The 24,984-nt window shown below is 46.9% G+C and overlaps 1 protein-coding gene across 1 annotated transcript in view; it reads left to right on the forward strand.

The window, feature by feature from the left end:
* LOC148481457 (protein Wnt-7a-like) overlaps positions 1 to 24,440 on the forward strand; it is a 54,451-nt gene extending 30,011 nt beyond the window's left edge. Inside the window, exons 4-5 of the mRNA XM_088453497.1 lie at positions 20,976 to 21,247; positions 23,245 to 24,440. Of these exons, the coding sequence (XP_088309623.1) occupies positions 20,976 to 21,247; positions 23,245 to 23,724 (752 nt within the window). The 3' untranslated portion in view covers positions 23,725 to 24,440. The remainder of the gene's footprint in view (positions 1 to 20,975; positions 21,248 to 23,244) is intronic.
* The last annotated feature ends 544 nt before the right edge of the window (positions 24,441 to 24,984 follow it).

Below are 24,984 nucleotides of genomic sequence, written 5' to 3' on the forward strand. Positions count from 1 at the left end.
CAGACTGCACACCCTCCATTGTCAACCACATCGCACGCAGTCCATAGTCACTCTCATCGCACGCAGTCCATAGTCACTCTCATCGCACACAGTCCATAGTCACTCTCATCGCACACAGTCCATAGTCACTCTCATCGCACGCAGTCCATAGTCACTCTCATCGCACACAGTCCATAGTCACTCTCATCGCACGCAGTCCATAGTCACTTACATCGCACGCAGTCCATAGTCACTCTCATCACACACAGTCCATAGTCACTCTCATCGCACAGTCCATAATCACTCTCATCGCACGCAGTCCATAGTCACTCACATCGCACACCGTCCATAGTCACTCTCATCACACACCACCCATAGTCAGCCATATTGCAAACCGTCCATAGTCAGTCATATTGCACAATGTCCACAGTCTGCCACATTGCACACCGTCCATAGTCACTCACATCGCCCACCGTCCATAGTCACTCACATAGCATACCGTCTATAGTCACTCACATCGCACACCATCCATAGTCACTCACATCGCCCACCGTCCATAGTCACTCACATAGCACACCGTCTATAGTGACTCACATCGCACACCATCCATAGTCACTCACATCGCACACCGTCCATAGTCACTCACATCGCACACCATCCATAGTCACTCACATCGCACACCGTCTATAGTCACTCACATCGCACACCATCCATAGTCACTCACATCGCCCACCATCCATAGTCACTCACATCGCACACTGTCCATAGTCACTCACATCGCACACTGGGCCTGATTCAGACCCGCTCGCTAGATGCGCCCACTCGCTCCCAGCGTATGGAAATTCAGCTAAGTGACGTCAAGGCAGCCGCTCGCACGGCAAGGCATAAGCACGCCCACTATGTCTTCGCGAGCGATCACTTTGTGTTAACAGACACCCACCAATCTGTCTTTTGCCGCCCACTAGCGTACGTCATCTCCTGGAAGTATATACAACCATCTGTAGATCGGGTTCCATCGGATCTGACCGCAGTGCTTGCGGTTGACTGTACCCTACCACAATCACTGCGAGCACTTCAGTGTATTATTCAACCAGATGATGTGTACTATGACGCTGCCATACCGCAAGCACTGCGAAGATTTCAGTGTAAAAAAAGGCTGCCTCTTAATTATGCACGCCTCTGGAACAGCGTTGAAACACTCAGTCATGGCTGCTTTCGCACCTCCACTCCCGCTTTTTTACTGCCCGGCCCCTGTTACCACCCACAAACGGCCTCTCCTGTCACTCATTCCACTGGGCTGTCTTTACAGGGCGAGCAAGCGGTTCCGGATCGCTATGAGTAGTTTGGGCACTGCGATACATACACATGCGCAGATTACCGAACATCGGCAGCAACGAGCGGATGCTTGCTAGCAACCGGGTCAGAATGAGCTCCACTGTCCATAGTCAGCCAAATTGCACACCATCCATAGTCACGCACATCGCACACTGGGCCTAATTCAGACCCGCTCGCGAGCGCTGAGCGCTCGCAAGCGGGTCGATGGTGCCCTAATGCGCATGCGCACGATGGAGGGAGCTATGGGTCTCGCACCAAAGAGGGCGTGCTGTCCATGGTGACTGCCAGCACGCCCCCTTTGGTGGGCGTGCCGGGGGCGTTGCTGCCCAGACGGAGGCGTTACCATGGGAACGCCTTCCGTCTGGAGCCGGCCCCACTGACATCACTAGTGATGTCAGTGGGAGTGCTTTTGGCTCTGATAGAGCCAAAAGCACTCCTGGGCTTGCGGCAGCGAGACCCTACCGCAGACCCAAGACCATCGCGACCATCTTTTTGGCCGCTCGCATAAGCTGTGGGTGGTCACCCACAGCTATGCGAGCGGCCAGGAGGCCGCTCCATTTTTAGGTAGGAGGGCCCTGATTCAGAGCGAGCGCTCTGGTCAGAGCGTCTGGCTCTGTCCATAGTCAGGCCCACTGTCCATAGTCACGCACATCGCACACCGTCCATAGTCACTCACATCGCACACCGTCTATAGTCACTCACATCGCACACCGTCCATAGTCACTCACATCGCACACCATCTATATATAGTCACTCTGTCACGACCAGGGTTTCCTGGCATGGACGACGGGTATTACCTTTGAGGGCACAGCGGCGTGGTCCTTCCGGCAGAGGGTCTGGTGTCTGGTGGCGTGCATTGGTTGTGCGTAGTTTTCAGTGGCACTGTGTCATTCTGGCCGGGGTAGGCCTGGTGGTGTTTCCATTCCACTCTGGTATGGGCGCCGCCATCTTGCCTCTTTTCATGTGACTTAGCTGCTCCTGTCCTGGCATGTAACATGCTCTCTCTGACCTATCACGATTCTGCACTGGGTACTTAAGGGAGTTCAGAGCTTCCCATAGTTGCCAGTGCAACATGTTTCACAGCGTAGCTGTGAGAGAGTTCCTGTGCTTCTGAATAACCTGTCTGAGTGCTCACATGTGCTCCTGCTGGATCCCAGCTTCCAAGTAGCCTGCACCGCTCTGCCTGCTCCCAGTCTCCTGCTGGAACCATCCTGCACCTTCTACTTACCCTTTCCTTGCCAAAGGACCTGTGTGTACAGTTAACCATGAACCTACACTGCCTCCATTTACCTAGCTCTCTGTTTGCTGCTAATCCAATTACTCTATACCTCTCTGGATATCACCTCATCAGTATCAATAAAGTAAAGCTGCATACACGTAAAGGTTTTCTGTCCAAACATCCAACTAGTTGATTGGTTGGAATGAAAATCTGGTAAGGTATGAAAGCAAATGACAATCAGCAATTTGCTCCCAAATGCCGGAAAATGGACAAAAACTGTTGTTTGAACAATTGTTTAGATCAAACATTTAACAAACTTGTCTGACGACCATTTTCATCTGTTTTCTGGCATTTAGGAGCAAATTGCTGATCATCAGTTATTCCCATACATTACCAGATTTTCATTCCAACCAATCAACTAGTTGGATGGTTGGACAGAAAATCTTTACGTGTGTATGCAGCATTACTGTTTTCCTGTCTGCGGCCTTGCAGTAACCCTTTTGGATTACAAAGACTTTTTATTAGCTCTACCACTAACCGGACATTGGGCCTGATTCAGAGCCGTTCGCTATTTGTGGTCGTTCGTTCAAAAACAAGGGGTGGCTATTCAAATGATCCGTTCGCAAATTGCAGTCTGTTCCCACCTCTAAGTCTGAACGAGCGAGCAAAACATACGCTCGTTTATTTGATAAAAACGCCCCCTGGCCGCACGCACCATACGTCATGTCCGCTATTTATTAGATTAATCGAGTACATCGTACAGCGTATGAACTGCTCGCTATTCTTGTGGTTGGTGTTTTCAACCGCTATTTTGCAAGCAGTTCTGAGTTAAAAAAAACCAAGTGACGTGGTCAATGACGCTGCTGTATTAATTATGCACTCCCTTAAAACGCCCGTTTTGACCTTTAAGCACGCCTGCGTTCAGATCTCCACTCCCCATTTTCAAGCACCTTCCCCTGTTACCACCCACATACGCCTCATTCTGTCACTCAAAATAGCAGGCCCTCGCTATATTGCGTACCAACGATTTTCGGCCGCACTGACTGGTTCGTGCATGCGTACTAAAAACCGTACGCATGCGCAGATGTGCGAACATCGCTTGGAACGAGCGTACTGCCGCTAGCGAGTGGCTCTGAATGAGGGCCATTGTTTATTATTACATCACTACAGTTTCTAATCATCACCATCTTTATTATTACTTCACTACAGTTTCTAATCATCACCATCTGCAAATTCACCCATTAAAAAGAACAAGCACCAAAACACACACACCTAGGCACCTGATCAGAATATGGAGATATCGGTCTTAGGGCCTGATTCAGAGCCGGACGCTCTGAAAGAGCGCTCGCTCTGAATCAGGGCGTTTTTTTTTGGTTCGGCCTCCGAGCCGCTCACATAGCTATAAGTGACCACCCACAGCTATTGCAAGCGGCCAGGTAATGGTCGCGATGGTCTCGACCATGGTGACCATCGGGGCTTGCGACAAGATCCTTGCGGTAGGGTCTCGTTCTCGCAAGCCCCAGTGAGCTTCTGGCTCTTAATAGAGACGGAAGCTCACCATTGACATCACTCGTGATGTCAGTGGGGCCGCCCCCAAACGGCAGGCGTTCCGTCAGGAATGCCTCCGTTTGGCCAGCCACCCCCCCTGCCCTATACCTTGTGGTATACCTCAGCGGCTTCCTCTTTCTGAGGAAGCCGCTGAGGTATACCACAAGGTGGAGAAACGCGTTTCAGGCTCCAGCTCCACACTATCATCCACCAAAACAGAGCGCTCTGTTGGATTCAACTTCACTGTCAGTAACCACATCAAGATAACTCTCAGTGAACACCATCACCTGGGCATTAATAAGATTCTTGCCAATATCTGTTTACAAAACGGGTGAAGGATAGCGGAGACTACTTGTACCTGGCTGGATATATATATATCCCATTAAGGGAAATGGGAGGATCTTTATCTCTCTATGAGAAATTTCCCAACTATTAAATGGACATTAAAACTTGAGATCGTGTACTCACATATATTTATAATCAAGTCCTCTCCAACCATCAAGGAACAAAAAACAAAAAGTTCTGTTATTCAATTGGTCCTTGACCTAATAAAATGGTATGGGTTAAAATACACTTGGAATCTTGAAGTGTCATTTTGGGATATAATCCAGAGAAACGTCTAGTGAAGTGTGGAGCTGTTTCATTTATTATATTGTATTTATATGTTTACTTCCACATCATAGCAACATATGTGGAGTTGTCGGCAGTTTGCTAGTATCTCGTCTGCTTTTTATAACCACATGCTCAGATATTAACCTGATATTCCAGAAGTATTTATACCTATGCATTGTTATTTATGCAAATTGTCTTTAATTTTATGTGTTTTATATATGGCCATTTGTATGTTATATTAAACTGCATTTATTATTACTAAGACAGAAGGTCTCCAATCAGCAGCACTTTTTATTATTCTTTCTTCTTGGTTTTCACCCATTAAAAAACCCACTTTTCAATTTAAATCTGTTCAGGTGTATGCTAATATTACCACCCCGGGTCCACAACAAACTCTGGGCCTGATTCAGAGCCAGTCGCTATTTGCGGTCGTTCGTTCAACAAAAAGGGGTGGCTATTCAAATGAACCGTTCGCTCTTTGCGGTCTGTTGACGCCTCTATGTTTGAACGAGCGAGCAAAACTTGCGGTTGTAATTTTGAAAAAGACGCCCCCTGGCCGCTCGCATCATACGTCATGTCGGCTATTTATTAGATTAATCGAGTACATCGAACAGCGTATGAACTGCTCGCTATTCTTGTGGCTGGTGTTTGCTACCACAAATTTGCGAGCAGTTCTGGCTATAAAATAACCCAGTGACGTGGTCAATGACGCTCCAGTATTAATTATGCACACCCTTAAAACGCCCGTTTTGACCTTTAAGCACGCCTGCGTTCTGATTTCCACTCCCCGTTTACAAGCACCTTCCCCTGTTTCCACCCACATACGCCTCCTCCTGTCACTCACATTAGCAGGCATTCGCTATTTAGCGAACAAACGATTTTCGGCCGCAATGACTGGTTCGCGCATGCGTATAACGATCCGTACGCATGCGCAGTTGGGCAAACATCTCTCGGAGCGAACGAGCGGCCGCTTACGAGCGGCTCTGAATCAGGCCCTCAGATCCTAACAGTTTGCACTGGCCCAATGGACTCGGCCACGGACAGGAGTCCAGAACGGATTTTATTCAGAGAATAGCAACCCGTTTGGAAAACCTGGAGACTATGCAACACCAAATGGCTCAGTTCTTCCAAGAAATGGTTAAACGCCAAGATATCATGTAAACTACTCTGACTGCTTCAAATGTTACAGTGGTTACACCTGCTCCTCCATCTGATAATACAGGTTACAGAACATCTCCTCGGTTGCACCTACCTACGCCAAGTAAATTTGACGGCAGTCTCAAGTTATGTCGCGGATTCCTTAATCAGTGCGATGTGCATTTTACCTTGCAGCCAGATAACTTTCCTTCTGCTAAAACTAAAGTGGCCTATATCATGTCCTTATTGAACGGCTCAGCGCTGGACTGGGCTTCTCCACTCTGGGAGCGTTCTGACCCTCTTCTGGCCAACTATACTGAATTTATAACATCATTCAGGAGGATTTTTGATGAGCCAGGAAGAACAGTTTCGGCCTCATCCAGTATTACGACTTTAAAACAAGCAACCCGTCCTGTCATCCAGTATGTTGTACAGTTTCAGATTTTGGCATCACAGCTCAAATGGAATGTAGAAGCCCTTACTGCAGCTTTTTGCCACGGACTTTCTGATCGATTAAAAGATGCTTTGGTCACCCGCAAGCTTCCAACTAATGTTAACGATATGATTTCTGTTTGCAATAAAATTGACCTACGATTTAGGGAACGTCAGGCTGAGAAGCATGGAACTGACCATTACAAGTCACCCCCACTACCACCTCCTACCCGCCTACCTCCTTCTTCTACAGATGAAGAGCTCATGGAGGTGAATCACACCCGTCTCTCTAAAGAGGAACGACATAGAAGAATTCTAAAAAACCTCTGCATATATTGTGGAGATTCGGGGCACCTGGTGGTCTCCTGTTCCCGTAAGCCGGGAAACGCCCTTCCTAACTGGTCCTGAGAACATCAAGTTAGGAGTAATAAGTCCGTCCCCAAAATCTAAAGATTCAGGCCCTGATTCAGAGCCGGACGCTCTGACACAGCGCTCGCTCTGAATCAGGGCCGGCCTTCTTGTTTTTTAGAGCGGCCTCCTGGCTGCTCGCATAGCTGTGGGTGACCACCCACAGCTATAGCAAGCGGCCAGGAAGATGGTTGCGATGGTCAAGACCATCGCAACCATCGGGCTTGCGACGAGACCCTTGTGGTAGGGTCTCGTTGCCGCAAGCCCCAGAGAGATTTCGGCTCTCACAGAGCCGAAATCTCTCCCACTGACATCACTCGTGATGTCAGTGGGGCCGCCCCCAAATGGAGGCGTTCACATGGGAATGCCTCCGTTTGGGCAGCCACTCCTCTGGCCCACCCACCAAATGGGGCGTGCTGTCACTCAACATCGACAGCACGCCCCCTTTGGTACGAGACCCGGAGCGACGGTTTGCCCATCGCTATCCGGGTCTCGCGCATGCACACGATGGAGCTGGCTCCGTTGTGCGCATGCACACTAGGCCACCATCGACCCACTTGCGAGCACATAGCGCTCGCGAGCGGGTCTGAATCAGGCCCTCTGTCTTGATGTTAGCCGTAGATCTTAAGCTTAAACCTGTTTTTGTCACTGCTCTGTTAGACTCTGGAGCGGCAGGAAACTTTGTGACCTCCAGTTTTGTTGACAAGCTACAAATTCCTTGTACATCTCTTGAACACTCTATCTCCCTGACCTCTGTAGATGGACTACCTCTGTTAAATGGAACTGTCTCTAAGGAGACTCAGCCAGTCTTGGTTTGTATTGGAGCACTCCATTCTGAGCATCTTAAGTTCTTAGTGATACCCAAGGCTTCCCATGAAGTTATTCTAGGATTACCATGGTTACGTCAGCACATCCCAGGATTGACTGGTGCACTATGCAGGTTCTCTCATGGAGTACAAGTTGTCAGGAATCTTGTCTTCCCAAAGTACGACCTGTGAGGAAAATAGCATCATCAGTACTTCCAGCAATTCCTAAAGAATATCAAACCTTTGCTGATGTCTTTTCTGAAAAACAAGCTAATGTTTTACCTCCTCACAGAAAATGGGACTGCCCAGTCGATCTACTGCCTGACAAGATGCCTCCTCGTGGTCATTATCCTTTGTCCCTGCCAGAGACCAAAGCCATGTCGGAGTATATCCAGGAGAATCTGGAGAAAGGATTCATTCGACCTTCCACATCTCCTGCTAAAGCAGGTTTCTTTTATGTTGCTAAAAAAGATGGTGGGCTAAGACCGTGTATAGACTACAGAGGCCTTAATGATATTACAGTTAAGAACAGATACCCACTTCCAGTGATTACAGAATTATTTGATAGAGTCAAAGGATCTATCATATTCTCCAAGATAGACTTACGAGGGGCCTATAATCTTATCCGTATTCACGGAGGAGATGAGTGGAAGACCGCTTTCAATACAAGAGATGGACACTTCGAATATCTTGTCATGCCCTTTGGGTTGTGCAACGCACCTGCTGTTTTCTAAGGTTTCGTCAATTACATTTTCAGAGATCTGTTATACGTTTCCGTTGTTGTCTATCTAGACGACATTTTGATTTTCTCTTCATCCCTAGAGGAACACCACAAACATGTAAAAGAAGTCCTGTCCCATCTGAGAAAGAACCATCTCTACTGTAAACTGTAAAAATGTGTGTCTTCAGCGTTCCTAGTGTACCATTCCTTGGCTATATTATCTCCGGTTCCAGTCTAGAAATGGTTCCTAAAAAAGTTCAAGTGATTTTGGACTGGTCTCGACCTCAGACAATGAAGGCTGTTCAGAGACTTCTTGGATTCGCCAATTATTATAGACGTTTCATCAAGGGATTCTCATCTTTAATGGCTCCCATTGCAACTTTAACCTGCAAAAATGCCAACACTGCTCTGTGGCCCCCTGAGGCAGAAACAGCCTTTCAACTTCTAAAGCAAGCTTTCATAACAGCTCCAGTCTTAAGACAACCTGACTTGGATAGACCCTTCCTGTTAGAAGTGTACGTATCTTCAGAGGCAGTGGGAGCTGTCCTCTCCCAACAATTTGAGGATAATCGAATCCATCCATGCGGGTTCTCTCCAGCTGAAAGAAACTACGCCATAGGAGCACAAGAACTTTTAGCCGTTAAATTGGCATTAAAGGAATGGTGATACCTTTTGGAAGGGGCTAAATTCCCCTTTACTGTCTTCCCGGATCATAGGAATCTTCTGTTCTTGAAAAATATCCAGTGTGTGAGTCCTCGTTTGGCCCGATGGGCAATATTTTTTGCTCGTTTCCAATTTACTTTGACTTTCCGGTCAGGAGCTCTCAACCAAAAAGCTGATGCCTTGTCAAGATCCCTGTCCTGTGACAACAATTCTGAGATTCTGTGTAGTACTCCAGTGTTGGTGTCGAAAGTATTGGCTGCAATACAACTACAATCTCCTACTGGGAAAACGTTTGTGGCCCCGGAGTTAAGGAAGCAGCTACTTACATGGACTCATTCTTCACGGTTCACAGGTCACTCTGGCATTTAGAAAACACTGGAGTTCCTAAGAAGATCTTACTGGTGGCCATCAATGAAAGTTGACGTAGTGGAGTTCATTTCTTCCTGTACCCTATGTGCACAGCACAAGTCTCCTCGTCAATCCCCAGCTGGTGAACTTTTACCTCTGCCCATTCCATCTCGCCCATGGACACACATCTCCATGGATTTTAGAACAGATTTACCAAATTCTGATTTCCATACCACCATCTGGGTCGTGACAGACTGATTTTCAAAAATGGTTCACTATGTACCTCTGAAGAAATTAACCTTCTGCATCGGATCTGGCTCATCTTTTTGTTCAACACAGATCTCGGATCGTGGTGTTCAATTTGTAGCAAAGTTTTGGAGAGCACTCTGTTCTGTTTCACAAGTGAAATTGAATTTCTCTACGGCTTATCACCCGCAAAGTAATGGATCTACTGAGAGAGTAAACTAAGATCTCGGGACCTTTTTAAGAATTTTCATGTCCTCCTCCCAAAATAATTGATCTGAATTTCTTCCCTGGGCTGAGTTTGCGCAAAATGCTTCTTACCATTCCTCCACAAATCAAACTCCATTTCTTATTGTGTACGGTCTTCACCCTCGAGTCCCTGAATTCCGGAGTCTGCCTGTCTTTGCGATACCGGCTGTGGATGACACTGTACGGAGGTTCGCCTCAATGTGGGTCCTCACATTACAAAATTCAGGCGGACAAGAAGCAAAGGAAAGTGCCTCAAATGCAAATCGGGGATCAAGTTTGGCTATCCACCCGTAATTTGTGCCTCAGAGTTTCATCAATGAAGTTCGCCCCATGATTGAATGGACCCTTTTCCATTACTGAAGTAATTAATCCAGTTTCCTACCATCTTCAACTTCCTTCCTATCTAAGAATCCCTAATTCTTTCCACATATCCCTAATCAAGCCGTTGATTCTCAACAAGTTCCTCAAAGTCCTTCCAGTTCCTGTCCGTGTCCAAAATGAGGGCCTGATTCAGAGCCGCTCGTAAGCGGCCGCTCGTTCGCTCCGAGCGATGTTCGCACATCTGCGCATGCGTATGGGTTGTAATTAGGGATGTGCAGGCTCGGTTCTACTCGGTTCCGTTCAGATTTTTTTCCCGAATCTTATTGGGTTTCAGCTGTCACGAGTTTTGGATAGCCAATAAGATTCGGTAAAAAGAACCGAACGGAACCGAGTAGAACTGAGCCTGCACATCCCTAGTTGTAATGCGCACGCGCCAACCAGTCATTGCGGTCGGAAATCGTGTGCTCGCAAAATAGCGAATGCCTGCTAATTTGAGTGACAGGATGAGGCGTTTATGGGTGGTAACAGGGGAAGGTGCTTGAAAACGGGGAGTGGAGATCCGAACGCAGGCGTGCCAAACGGTCAAAACGGGCGGTTTAAGGGAGTGCATAATTAACAAAGCAGCGTCATCGACCACATCACTTGGTTGTCTTTTAGCCTGAACTGCTCACATGATTGCAGTAGGAAAATGCTACCACAAGAATAGCGAGCAGTTCATACGCCTTTCGATGTACTCGATTAATCTAATAAATAGCGGAGATGACGTATGATGCGAGCGGCCAGGGGGCATCTTTACAAAATAGCGAGCGCATGTTTCGTTCGCTCGTTCAGACATAGAAGCGTCAACAGACTGCAAAAAGCGAGCGCTCAATTTAAATTTCCAGCCCCTTTTTCTGAACGAGCGAGCGCAAATAGCGTCCGGCTCTGAATCAGGCCCTCAGAGAAGTGTGGAGTTTGAAGTGTCCCAAATCTTGGATTCCCATGTCCGAAGGGGTCAGTTGCAATATCTTCTGGATTGGAGAGGCTATGGCCCAGAAGAACACTGCAGGACTAATGCCCAAGACATTTGAGCTCCTATACTCATCAGGAAGTTTCACTCTGCCCATCCAGAGAAGCCTGGTAAGTGTCCTGAGGCCACCCGTAAGGAGAGGGGTACTGTCACGACCAGGGTTTCCCGGCATAGGGGACGATGGGTATTACCTGTGAGGGCACTGTGGTGTGGTCCTTCCGGCAGAGGGACTGGTGTCTGGTGGCCGGCATTGACTGTGCATAGTGTTCCACGGGCACTGTGTCATTCTGGCCGGGGTAGGCCTGGTGGTGTGTCTATTCCACTCTGGTATGGGTGCCGCCATTTTTCCTCTGGTCATGTGACTTAGCTGTCCTGGCGTGTCACATGCTCTCTCTGACCTATCACAATTCTGCACTGGGTACTTAAGGGAGTTCAGAGCTTCCCATATTTACTAGTGCAACGTGTTTCACAGCGTAGCTGTGAGAGAGTTCCTGTGCTTCTGAGTGCTCACCTGTGCTCCTGCTGGATCCCAGCTTCCAAGTAGCCTGCACCGCTCTGCTTGCTCCCAGTCTCCTGCTGGAACCATCCTGCACCTTCTACTTACCCTTTCCCTGCCAAAGGACCTGTATGTACAGTTAACCATGAACCTACACTGCCTCCTCGTACCTAGCTCTCTGTTTTCTACACCTAGCCATCTCAGTTCAATTCATCAGCTGCTGCTAATCCAATTGCTCTATACCTCTCTGGATATCACCTCACCAGTATCAATCAAGTAACTGTTTTCCTGTCTGCAGCCTTGCAGTTACCCTTTTGGATTACAAAGACTTTTTATTAGCTCTGCCACTAACCGGACATTGTTTATTATTACTTTACTACAGTTTCTAATCATCACCATCTTCTTAATATTCTGGACTTTATTTTATCCATGTACATGTCTGCAAATTCACCCATTAAAAAACCCACTTTTCAATTTAAATCTGTTCAGGTGTCTGCTCCTATTACCACCCCAGGTCCACAACAAACTAAGATCTTAACACACTCACATCGCACACCGTCCATAGTCACTCATATCACACACCGTCCATAGTCACTCACATTGCACACCATCTATAGTCACTCACATCGCCCACCATCCATAGTCACTCACATCGCACACCGTCTATAGTCACTCACTTCGCACACCGTCCATAGTCACTCACATCGCACACCGTCTATAGTCACTCATCGCCCACCATCCATAGTCACTCACATCGCACACCGTCCATAGTCACTCACATCGCACACCGTCTATAGTCACTCATCGCCCACCATCCATAGTCACTCACATCGCCCACTGTCTATAGTCACTCACATCGCACACCGTCCATAGTCACTCACATCGCACACCGTCCATCGTCACTCACATTGCACACCGTCCATCGTCACTCACATCGCACACCGTCCATAGTCACTCACATCGCACACCGTCCATAGTCACTCACATCGCACACCGTCCATAGTCACTCACATCGCACACCGTCCATAGTCACTCACATCGCACACCGTCCATAGTCACTCACATTGCACACCGTCCATAGTCACTCACATTGCACACCGTCCATAGTCTCACTCACATTGCACACCGTCCATAGTCACTCACATCGCACACCGTCCATAGTCACTCACATCGCCCACCATCCATAGTTACTCACATCGCCCACCGTCCATAGTCAGCCACATTGCACACCGTTCATAGTCACTCACTTCGCACACCCTCCATAGTCACTATCATCGCCGCCGTCCATAGTCAGCCACTTCGCCGCCGTCCATAGTCAGCCACATTGCACACCGTTCATAGGCTCTAATTTAGAAATGAACGGTAATGCGATCACAGCTGTGATTTCATACGCAGCGCAGCTGTAAAAATGTGCTAATAGTTACATAGTTCACCCGAGCATAAGGATGCCCACCCCTTCGTACATGCGCACAACGTTGCTTTCCTGCTTAAATATCGTTCACATCGACGCACATGAAGCGGCCATCTTGCCCTTGTAGCAGGTCTGACCAGCCGCAAACTCGGCAGAGCTCCTGACACGCAGAGAGCTTTCATGCTGCATAGGAGATTGCAGGGGCTAATGTGTGTATGCCCATGTAACAGCGTTTTATTCACCACCTCCCTGTTACCACCCCCAAACGCTGACAACCTGTCTCCACTTAGCGATGGATTCCTCTGTGTCCACAGCAGTTTACCCCGCGGCTAATTGTCGCGCTGGACGGGATACAATTAACGGGGATTCCACACGCGGGTGTCTCTGAGACCCCGCGTGCAAGTCCCCGCTGTTTGACTCTTGTAGGTGCGAGGTAAAATCAGCGTGAGGCCGCCCTGTTCGACCTCGCGCAAGAGGGTATTACACAGTTTCCGCATTGCTCGCGGAAAGTGTGTTCCCGCGCGCGACAGCAGAGTTAACGACGCGGGGTGAAAACTATTTTATTGAATAGCTTAACCCCGCGCTGCGGGACTTTCAAGCCCCAATTATTCGCGGGAGAGGTCCCGCGGGTATTTGGATATGCCCCTAAGCGTGTGATGAAGTTAGCAATTTCAAAGTAAGGTCCTTGTACAATTGTGCGTAAGGCCGCGATGGTACTCGATTGTTCCCATGGTTTCACAGTCTTGCTAAACATTACGGATGTGTGTCAGGTAAAGTGGGCGTCCTTACGTTGCGCTGCAAGGGCTTATTAATTGCAATGGATTAGCATACTATCGCAGTTGAACTGTGTACGTAATCGCTATAGCATTCGCAGTTGAGATCGGTAATGGATCAGGCCCACAGTCCATAGTCACAGTCTATTAGAGACAGCTAGTTCACCAGGAATCAGAGCTCAAGATAGTTCACCCCACAAAATATCCTCATGGTGTACAGGTGATGACAAATATACTCTACTGTGATTTACCTCTCACTCTCCAAGGGGAAAAATAAGCAATTTAATAAAGAATCTTCGCAGTTAGCAGGGCCGAAACTAGGATATCTGTCACCCAGTGCAAGGCAGCAATTTTGCGCCCCCTCCCTTCCCGTACCTGGATTTTGTCCTTGCTCCTCGATAAGGCAGTGCACTACTCAGACATCCCTGGTATAGTGACTTACATTATTCCACACATCATAATGCCCATTACACATTATGCCACACACTGCAATGCCTATTACCAAAGAGCCACTTACATATTTGCCCAACACCATTTTATGCCCCACAGTAATGCTTCTAATTATTTTAAAATTACCTGCTCGTTGCCAGGGGGTTTATGCTCGTTGCCAGGGGTTACATGCTCGTTGCCATGGGGTTTCATGCTCGTTGCCATGGGGTTTCATGCCTGTTGCCAGGGGTTACATGCTTGTTGCCAGGGGGTTTCATGCTTATTGTCAGGGTATTTATGCTTGTTACCAGGGGTTACATGCTCGTTGCCATGGGGTTTCATGCTCGTTGCCAGGAGTTACATGCTCGTTGACAGGGGGTTTCATGCTTGATGTCAGGGGATTTCATGCTTGATGTCAGGGGATTTCATGCTTGTTACCAGGGGTTCCATGCTCGTTGCCAGGGGTTTCATGCTCGTTGCCAGGAGTTACATGCTCGTTGCCATGGGGTTTATGCTCGTTTCCAGGGGGGTTTGAAGGGAGAAGATGCAGCTCTCGGCATCCTCTCCCTGCAGCGCCAGCGTTCCCGGAACTTCCGGGAACGCTGTGCGCATTGCGCTCTGCTAACAGAAACTAGAGGTCCAGTAGGACCTCTAGCATCTGTCTCTTCTTTGGCGGCGGCCATTTTTGGATGGCCGTTTTCAGCAGAGTCCATGCGGACGGTTAGTCCGCATGGAATCTGCTGAAAACGGCCATCCAAAAATGGCCGCCGCCAAGGCGGAGACAGACACTAGTAAGGACCTCTAGCATTTGTCTCCTCTTTGGCGGCGGCCATTTTCAGATGGCCGAGCCAGATTTTTCACCCCCTCGCAATACCCACCCGGTGCACGTGCACCTCTAGCCCCCCCTAGTTGCGGCCCTGCAGTTAGGTTTATACTGTATAATATCATAAAATCATTTATATCCGTAATAAAGTACTTTACATCTAATTCCCCTTAATCCTCTTCAGCTCTCAATGAACTAGATAACAGAATTGCTGGAGGCATATCTAACAATAAAAAATGTATACAATTCTCCCTTGCCATCATAATTCACAAGTCTAGTATAAATATTCACAGAATCTTAAACAAATAAGTGAAAACTTTCAATAAGAAATATCGTTTCACTCTCCGGCCCTGCCGAGATGTGCCAGCAAGACAATTATGAAATATGTTTCCAAATTCCTTTGTCTCCTGGCAGTAAATCTGCACTGGACGTAATCGTACAATGTTTGCATTATATGGCTGTTTATCTTCCAGATGTCATATTGTCTTTTATATCATACTTTATTATTATTACAATGCTTTTCTATGGTTACTTAACAACCTTCCCATAAACAACATTGCTTATGTGGAAAATATTCCTAAAAAAATATAACCGAGAAAGTCCGAAAATTAGAAAACAAAATGCCTTTATTAACGCTAGAACATGTATTAATTACCTTATCGGAGCAAAAGGATTTTAGTAAATTGGCGTGAAAATATTAACTTTCGCATTGCGAATTTTGGCGAAAAATATTTATCACATCCACTTTGAAAAGCCCATGAAATATAAAAACACACATCGGGGTAATTGAGTGAGATTTGCTGCAATTGTTCAACTGAGCTGCAAACCGTCAGATGTAATCAAGTCAAACTCGTTGAAAATTCATGATTTTCAAACATGACTCACCACAAAAATAGAAAAAGTTCTACACCCGATTTACAAATTAAATATCACCAGCTAGACCTAGACCCGGAAGACTTTGTGCATGTGTGAGCCGCCTTTGCAGAATTGGGCTTCCAGGTCCACTAGCCAAAAACATAATAATTAGATATACAGTACCCGGGTTCTACACCCATTTGATTTGAATATTTAAAAACTGTTGGAAGAAAAATAGAAAAGAAGTAATCTGCTTTATTTGAGTATATGATATGGAAGTATTAAATTTTTACCTTATTGCTGTGTTTTTGTGGTGAGATACTTGGAATTGGGTCTTCTGGCATAGAGTTGCCACCTTGCTAACACCTACAGACCATCCATAGTTACTGACCTATCAGCTGTTCTCATTTCTCTCACATACTGGATTGTCTCAGTCACAACACTGGTTTTGAAAGTATTCCTTTCCCTGTGTGTATTCGTGAATGTTCAGCCACATACACACTTCACGATATGCTCCATGAGCGATATCATTAAGTGCTTCCCCTGCACTGCCGGGCTCAATGTCGTTAACGATATCGTACAGTGACGGCAGCCTCCCTCATCCCCGAACGTGCAGAACCTGACGATATCGTCAGGTTGCCCGGCAAGCAAAGGCAATAAAAGACATTAACGATCCGCGGGAACGCGCATCGTTAACGATATCTTGTATACACACTGGACAATATTGAACGCGATGAACGATAACGATATCGTTTTCATTTATAGCGTCCAATTTATCGGGTAGTGTGTACGCGGCTTTACCCTCTCTGCAGATGCCATTTTGGTAGTCTACTGTTGGCACAACAGCATTGAATTTGGAATTTGAAAATAATTTTGTGTGTGCATAAGGGCAATTGTTAAGGATGACACCAAGAGGCCGATGGCAACTCTGCCAGAGTTATACTGTAGTCCTCCGTGGCAGAGATGGGATTATTTAGGCAGGGGATATGTCTCAAGCCTTGGAGACATATAAAGTGTAGTAGTTGCACAAGGCAACCAATCAGCTTCTAACTGTCATTTATCTAGCACAGTTTTAAAATGACAGTTCGAAGCTGATTGGTTGCTTCACTACAATGTCCAGGGGCAGCACTAACTCGGAACTGGACATAGGTGAAATTTATGGGATGTGCCATGAAGAAGACCATTGCTCTGGAATTTGCTAGAAACCATGTGGGAGATCATTGCACCAGGTAGAAAACAATTATGTGGTGTGATGAGAACTTTTTGTCCATAAGATGGTTTATCATCACAAAAACACTATCCCTAACATTGGACATGATGGCAGGTGCATAATGCTTTAAGGTATGAGGAATACCCTCTGCTTTAGGGGCAGGAAATGGAAAATTTGTCCTAGAATAACAGATAGAACACGTTATAGACACATTTAGAAGGTACACTTTCTGTAGTCTACATGAGACCTAGGACTTGAGAGAAGATTTATTTTCCAGCAGGACAATGGGCCCGATTCAGACCCTCTCGCTAGGCTGTGTTCGCACCTAAGCCAGCCGATGTTTGCATTTTACACATGCGTACGCATCGAGCGATCGGGACACACTGCACATAGACAGCCCGGCTGATTATGTGACAGGAAAAGCAGTTTGTGGGTGGTTACAGGGGCTGGTCGCTAGTAACGGGGGAGTGGAGGTGCGAATGCAGGCGTGCCTGAGCGTCTTAACAACTAACGATACTGCCTTTGAACCTCTATATACCCCTGCCTATACCTTCTAATATCCTGCCTATAAACCTCTAAGGATGACGCTAATTTGCGTACGCAGTCATACAGTAAATAAAGACTCCAGACCTAGAACCTGTGGTTCCAAAGCACAAAGTATTATTCAAGTAAAAGTACAACAGTTACACGCTATGATCCTCATATAATCTTAGCGCAAAGAGATTATACAGACCCAAGTACAATTATACATACGCAGCACTCTCTGGTCCAGATGTAGGCATCAGCAAGAAACCCCTCGTCAATCAGCATTCAGCACGAAGACTAGGAACCCAGGGTCAGATAACACATATTTATACCCCCCAGGAATAAACAACACAATAGAGAAGTTTGTTGCTAATACCATTGGTCCTAAAGGAGAGGGCATATGTTACAAGGAATTTAACAGGTTGGTTCAAATAGACACAGTCCAGCCTCTAACAACTGGAGATCTCTGGTTTCCCGCCTCATGCAACATCCTAACAGTTGTTCATATAATGTACATTTTGTTGCTTGAAGTCTCTGCGGTCCATAAGTTGAGAATGCATGTTGCGATCTCTCCATCGATATTACCAGAATACTGTTGAGAGAGTACGCATCAGTACAATACCAAACATGGCTTACTTATCACGTATAAAACCTTAGTTACGAAATAATCTTTATTTCATAGCAATTATAGTAAGTGCATACTTGAATCTTATACCTTAAAGCTTATGGAACCTTGTATGTGAATATGTAATGTGTGAGTATGTGGGGTTTGATATAAAGACGCTAGTTAACTTGGGGCAGATGCGTGTGCATGAAGCTAATATTCAGCGTTTTCATACAGGATCTTATGTATTCGCTAATATGCGACTAGTTAACAGCGCAATTGTGCTTATTAATGTGTGTATGAGAAATGGTGAAAGATGCAATCGCATGATGCTAATAGTAATATCGCCACATGTACTAAAGTGTGAGTTTATCTAAAATGGCGCTTAGGCGGCCATTCGCAAAATGGCATCTTGCGATCTCATTTCCAAGATGGCATCTTGCGGCCAGTCGCAAGATAACGTCGCTGCGATCCAATTTTATACTGATCTTGTCTCAGGCAATTATCCAGCTTTGACACAACGTTTCAGAGGCATGCATAATTAAGAGGTAGCGTCATAGTACACATCACATGGTTAAAAATCACACTGAATCACTCGCAGTGCTTGCAGTTAGGGTATGGTCAGCCACAAGTGCTGCGATCACTTCCGATGGTTGCATACACTTCCTGGTGATGACGTGCGTAAGTGGGCATCTTAAGACAGGCTGGTGGGCGTCTGCATAACTGAGCGATCGCACGCTAAGACATAGTGGGTGTGCTAATGCCTTGCCATACGAACGCCTGCTTTTGCATACGCTGGGTGCGTGCGAACGCATCTTGCAAGCGGGTCTGAATTGAGCCCAATGGCCAAAACCATGCAGCAAAATCTACACTGGAATACCATAACTCCCCTCAAAACATACTGGGGTGACCCAGTCAAGCACAAACCTCAATCACATACAGAATCTGTAGAAGGATTTGGAAACTTCCCTGCACCAATGGTCCTTATCCAACATTATGGCCCTCATTCAGAGCCGTACGCTCTGAGCAGAGCGCACGCTCTGAATGAGGGCCGGGCTCCATTTTCATGGAGCGTCCTCCTGGACGCTCGTATAGCTGTGGGTCACCACCCACAGGCTATACGAGCGTGCATTTTGATGGCCGCGATGGTCGAGACCATTGCGACCATCGAAATTGCGAGCCGGAGCCTGCGGTTGAGGTTTTCAACCGCAAGCTCCGGAGTGATTTTGGCTCTATCAGAGCCAAAATCACTCCCACTGACATCACTAGTGATGTCAGTGGGCCGGCTTCTGACGGGAGGCGTTCCCGTGGGAACGCCCCCGTCAGGGAGGCACGCCCCCGGCACGCCCACCAAAGGGGGCGTGCTGTCAATCAACATTGACAGCACGCCCCCTTTGATCGGACACAACGAGCGAAGGACTTTCCTTCGCTCGTCGCGTCTGGCGCATGCGCACGACGGAGCTCCCTCCGTCGTGCGCATGCTCAGTGCATAACATCGACCCACTTGCGAGCGGACAGCCGCTCGCGAGTGGGTCTGAATCAGGCCCTATGTCCAGAAGTGCAAAAAAGATTATCTGGAGAATTATTCATATAGACACATAGGGGTCTATTCATTATCACTTCATTTCTACAAAAGCCAGTGAAATTTAACATTTTCACCTAATTTTGTAGAAATTAAGTTTTGGGGCGGAGTCCTGAGTTGCGAAGAGGGATCCTTTCAGATCCCTCTGCCCCTGTCCGGCTCCTTCCGCTGGACGCCGGGGCTTTGTGTGCATGGGTGAATTTAGGGCCTAATTCAGCACTGCTGAACGTAGATTCCCAATGTTCGGGAATCTGTGCAGGCGCCAGAGCCGTTCTGCGCATGTGCGTGATGCCTCCTGCTGCATTGCCATATCAGAACAGACGGAATAGCTAAGTTGCTTGCGAGCAGCTTAGCTATTCCATCTGAAGCTGAATTAGGGCCTGATTCAGAGCCGCTTGTAAGCGTCCGCTCGTTCGCTATGAGCGATGTTCGCACAACTGCGGATGCGTATGGGTCTTAATGCGCATGCGCAAACCATTCATTGCGGTCGGAAATCGAGCGCTCGCAAAACAGCGAGGGGCTGCTATTTTGATTGACAGAATGTACCGTTTGTGGGTGGTAACAGGGGAAGGTGCTTGAAAACGGGGGAGTGGAGATCCGAACGCAGGCGTGCCAAACGGTCAAAAGGGCGTTTAATGGGAGTGCATAATTAGTAAAGGAGCGTCATCGACCACGTCACTTGGTTGTCCTTTAGCCTGAACTGCTCGCAGTGATTGCGGTAGGAAAAACCTACCACAAGCACTGCGAGCAGTTCAGATGCCTTTCGATGTACCCGATTAATCAAATAAATACCAGAGATGAAGTGTGATGCGAACGGCAAAGGGGCGTCTTTACAAAATAGCGAGCGCATTTTTCGTCCGCTCGCTCAGACATAGAGGAGTCAACAAACCGCAATGAGCGAGCGCTCAATTTAAATAGCCGGCCCCTTTTTTGGAACGACCATCCGCAAATAGCGTCCGGCTCTGAATCAGGCCCTCAGTCCCTTAGTCAGAGTCACACACAAACTGCGGCCACATCGCGGGCTGGAAAATAAATGGAGGTCCGACTGACTTCCGTAACTACTCTGAATAGCCCCGCAGAGGCTTCCGGCCTTGTCAGTGTGCGCAGTATGAAAGATCGCAGAGGTGGCTGCTTTGGGTGTGACTCTGAATTAGGCTCTGGGTGTACAAACAAATATTCTGTTCTTTTATACACTGTATATTTGGGCTAATAAAACCCTTTGGTCTTTCATTGCCAGGCAGCCGAGAAACAGCCTTTCACTATGCCATCCTGTCTGCTGGCATTGCCCATGCCATCACCAATGCCTGCAGCCATGGAAACCTGTCCTACTGTGGCTGTGACTGGGAGAAACATGGGCACCAGGACTCCGATAAAGGATGGAGATGGGGAGGATGCTCTGCTGACGTGAAACATGGCCTTCGCTTGTCCAAAGAGTTTATGGACGCCAGAGAGGTGAAGCGCCACGCCCGTACCCTGATGAATCTCCACAATAACCTGGTGGGGAGAAAGGTAGCAGCAATTATCATATACCTTTATGTAATGTTCCTGCAGTGTTATGTGTGATGAAAAACTTAGTTTTAGTATCTTTTGTTATTAAAAAAAAGTTAAAATTCCTCGTTATTTATAGCAAAATCCATTTATTTGTTGCCTGTAAAATATTATGGAATTGATAGTGGCAATCATCACACAGGGTTGGACTGGCCAACAGGGGTACAGGGGAAATTCCAGGTGAACTCCACTGCATGAGCCCTCCCCCTCCCTAATATCCTCTTAGGGTCAGGTTCTAGATTGTGCAGTTAAATTATATATTGTTACTCTAGTAGAGGGTCAGTAATTGGGTGCTTGGTCCGTTTCTTTGGAAGCAACATAAAAATTAGCCCCCCTGCCAATCAAAGTGGGGGTTCCTGACACATCCTTGTCACCTTCTTTATAGAGCCCTGCGTTTTGCAGGCTGACTATATACTCTGTAATGGTTGTTCAAGTCCCTCTGTGGTGATTGGCCACACCCCCTATGGAGGCTGGCCACACCTCTTAAGCATGGGCCCTTACCACTGTATTCCCTGGTGGGCCCTTCATATACCAGTCCGACACTGACATGACACGTTGTGAAGTGGTCTTGTCATCATACATTGGAAGAGGTTCTCCATGTAGGATAAGACCTTGACCTGTGACATGATTTTCAAAGATCAACAACCCCAACAAAATGGGTGACTGTTTTATATGCATATGATTTACCCATGAACGCTGCACTGATTTCTCCCTTTTTTGTCATTTTTCTGCCACTTTGTAGGTGTACCTGTGCCCATGTATAGCTTATTTTGTGTGCCAACATTATTTTTTGGCTGATTAGTAATTTAAAGCCATAAACATATACACACAAGCTGCATGTTTACACTAATGCAGAGGTTCCCAAAGTTGGTCCTCAAGGCAACCTAACAGTCCAGCTTTTAAGGATATCCATAGTTGACCACAGATTGTTAAATCAAATTGACTGAGGTACTAATTAAGTCACCTGTGCTCAAGCGTGGATATCTTTCAAACCTGGACTGTCAGGGTGCCTTGAGGACCAGGTTTGGGAAACCTCTGCACTAATGTGTATTCCATTCTCCAGACCTGAAACGAGACTTACAGTAGGTTAAGGACTTTTCCTCTTTAAGCACACAAGTACAGAAATATAGGAGAGGATTTGCTTGTTTTTAAGTGGGACCTGTCACCATTTTATTTTTGCATGACTGCATACATAATTCCTTGTGGGCTATGCTTGCTGATCCTCCAGTCCGTATAGTGGTAGCATAGTAAGGAATCCACCATAGGAGCTAGCACTCCAGTAACGCAGCCCAACTCATCTTCCAAGCTGAGCTATCACATTACTATGCTTGTTCCTGTACACGTGACAGCTCTGTTGCCGTGCTCGCTAGAGGAAGTTTGCCTGGGAGTTAGCTTAGCCCACCATATGAATCTTCTCAACCAGGCGAATGGGGCTCTAACAGAACATTGCTAGTTTGGTTTACTACATAGGGGTATATTTACTGAATATTTATTTATTAAAACCTACTTGATATATTAAGAGGGTATCTCAAATATCAGCTCGGTCCCTCTATTTAGGATTGCCAGGCAGCTCCCATAGGTTGCAGTGAGGCCTATCATATTGCCAAATATATAAAGCTCCAAATAGCTTATCTTGGCTCCTGATAAGTATCATCTTCCGATGGTGTTAGTTATTGCTGCCTATAGCCTACAAGATCACTTTATTTTCCAGAGAGAGGGATCTGAAGGATAATGACCAATTGCACATGCACAGCCCAAAGAAGTGCCCTGTCGGGCCCCTCCATCAAGGCCGGGTATTTAGTACCCTCCCCCCTTCCACCCTTGGTACCCATGATCATAGAGAATTTATAGACCGATATGTTGGATCTTGTGAACAGTAATCCAGCCCACCTTCAGCATGGGTTCTAGATAGATGCATTTAAACTCATCTGTCTTCTAATGATATTCTTCCTTCCTAGCTGCTGGAGAAGAATGTCCGCTTGGAGTGTAAGTGTCACGGAGTCTCAGGCTCCTGTACGGTGAAGACATGCTGGATCACGTTGCCCCATTTCCGAGAGGTGGGCTACATGCTGAAGGAGAGGTACAAGGAAGCCGTCATGGTTGAAGCTGTGAGGGGGCGGCGCCAACAACTTCCCACTTTTCTGAAACTGAAGAAGCCTCAGAGCTACACCAAGCCGGCGGATACTGAGCTGGTCTATGTGGACAGCTCGCCTAACTTCTGCGAGACAGACAACGCCACGGGGAGCGTGGGAACTTATGGGCGTCTGTGTAACCGCACGTCCTCTCTGACCGACAGCTGTGAGTTCTTGTGCTGTGGTCGGGGATATAAGACCTTCCAGTACACTCACACATGGCAGTGCCACTGCAAGTTTCATTGGTGCTGCCACGTGACATGCAGTACATGCAGTGAGAGAACGCAAGCCTACACGTGCAATTGAAAAGTGTGAGCACACGGCATTGGTTGGCACGGCATATGGGTCCTTTGATGTGTAAGTCGGGGCACACGACCTGAGGTTCTCTGCGGTACTGCTCATCCGTCAGTGTACAGCCCGGACACTGAGAGGACAGAGGAAGTCACTGAACTGTAATGAGAGACAAGAGGCCTAGGTATTGTACAGCTGCAGTGACAAGATGGATAGGAGTGAGATATCAAAATAAGGAGAACACAGGGCAAGCATTGGACTAAAAGAATGAACTGCGCTAGCCCATAACTTCCTCTAGGTGGCGGTGCACTTACATGATGAGCATCAGACTCTGGAGGAGATGTATCAAGCCTTGGAGAAATATAAAGTGGAAAAGTTGCCTAAAGCAACCAATCTGCTTCTAACCGTCATTTATCTAGCACAGTGGTTCTCAAACTCGGTCCTCAGGACCCCACACAGTTCACGTTTTCCAGGTCACACAGCAGAAGCCCAGGTGTAGTCATTACTCACTGACACATTTTAAAAGATCCACAGGTGGATATAATTATTTCACTTGTGATTCTTTGAGGAGACCTGGAAAACATGCAGTTTGGGGTCCTGAGGACAAAGTTTGAGAACTTGTGATCTAGCACATTCCTTGAAATGATAAGCGGATGGGTTGCTTTAGGCCAGGGGTTCCCAACCACGGTCCTCAAGGCACACTAACAGTCCAGGTTTTGAGGCTAGCCATACTGGAGCACAGGTGCCTTAATTAGTACCTCAGTTATTTTGATTAACCACCTGTGCTCAAGCCTGGATATCACCAAAACCAGGACTGTTAGTGTGCCTTGAGGACCGAGGTTGGGAATCACTGCTTTAGGCAACTTTTCCACTTTATATTTCTCCAAGGCTTGATACATCTCCCCCTGTACAAGAAGACAATCATATCTTCACCTACAGTAGCACCTTTCTCAGCTTCACTCACCTGCACCCTAGCCCCATTTTTTTTTTTAATAGAAGCAACATACACTAAAGCCGCAGCCTTAGACTGTAGAGTGGTCATAAAGATTTTATATTGAACTTCACCTTTTAAAAAATGTGTAGAAGAGAAGATCATCTATAGTGGCCCTTTATAGACTATAGAATATAATCAGGTGCAGTATGTAATAAATGTGGCTGTTTTACTAGTCTGCACAGCACACATGAAGGTGTCCGTCTACTGACCGCACTAATATGGTCATCTGGAAACTAGAAGTCCGCCTAGGTATGTGATGACGTGGAAATAGCAAAAGTTTA

The sequence above is a fragment of the Taudactylus pleione genome, unplaced genomic scaffold (genome assembly GCF_031769625.1).
Source record: "Taudactylus pleione unplaced genomic scaffold, aTauple2 ptg000579l, whole genome shotgun sequence".
NCBI classification, from domain to species: domain Eukaryota; kingdom Metazoa; phylum Chordata; class Amphibia; order Anura; family Myobatrachidae; genus Taudactylus; species Taudactylus pleione.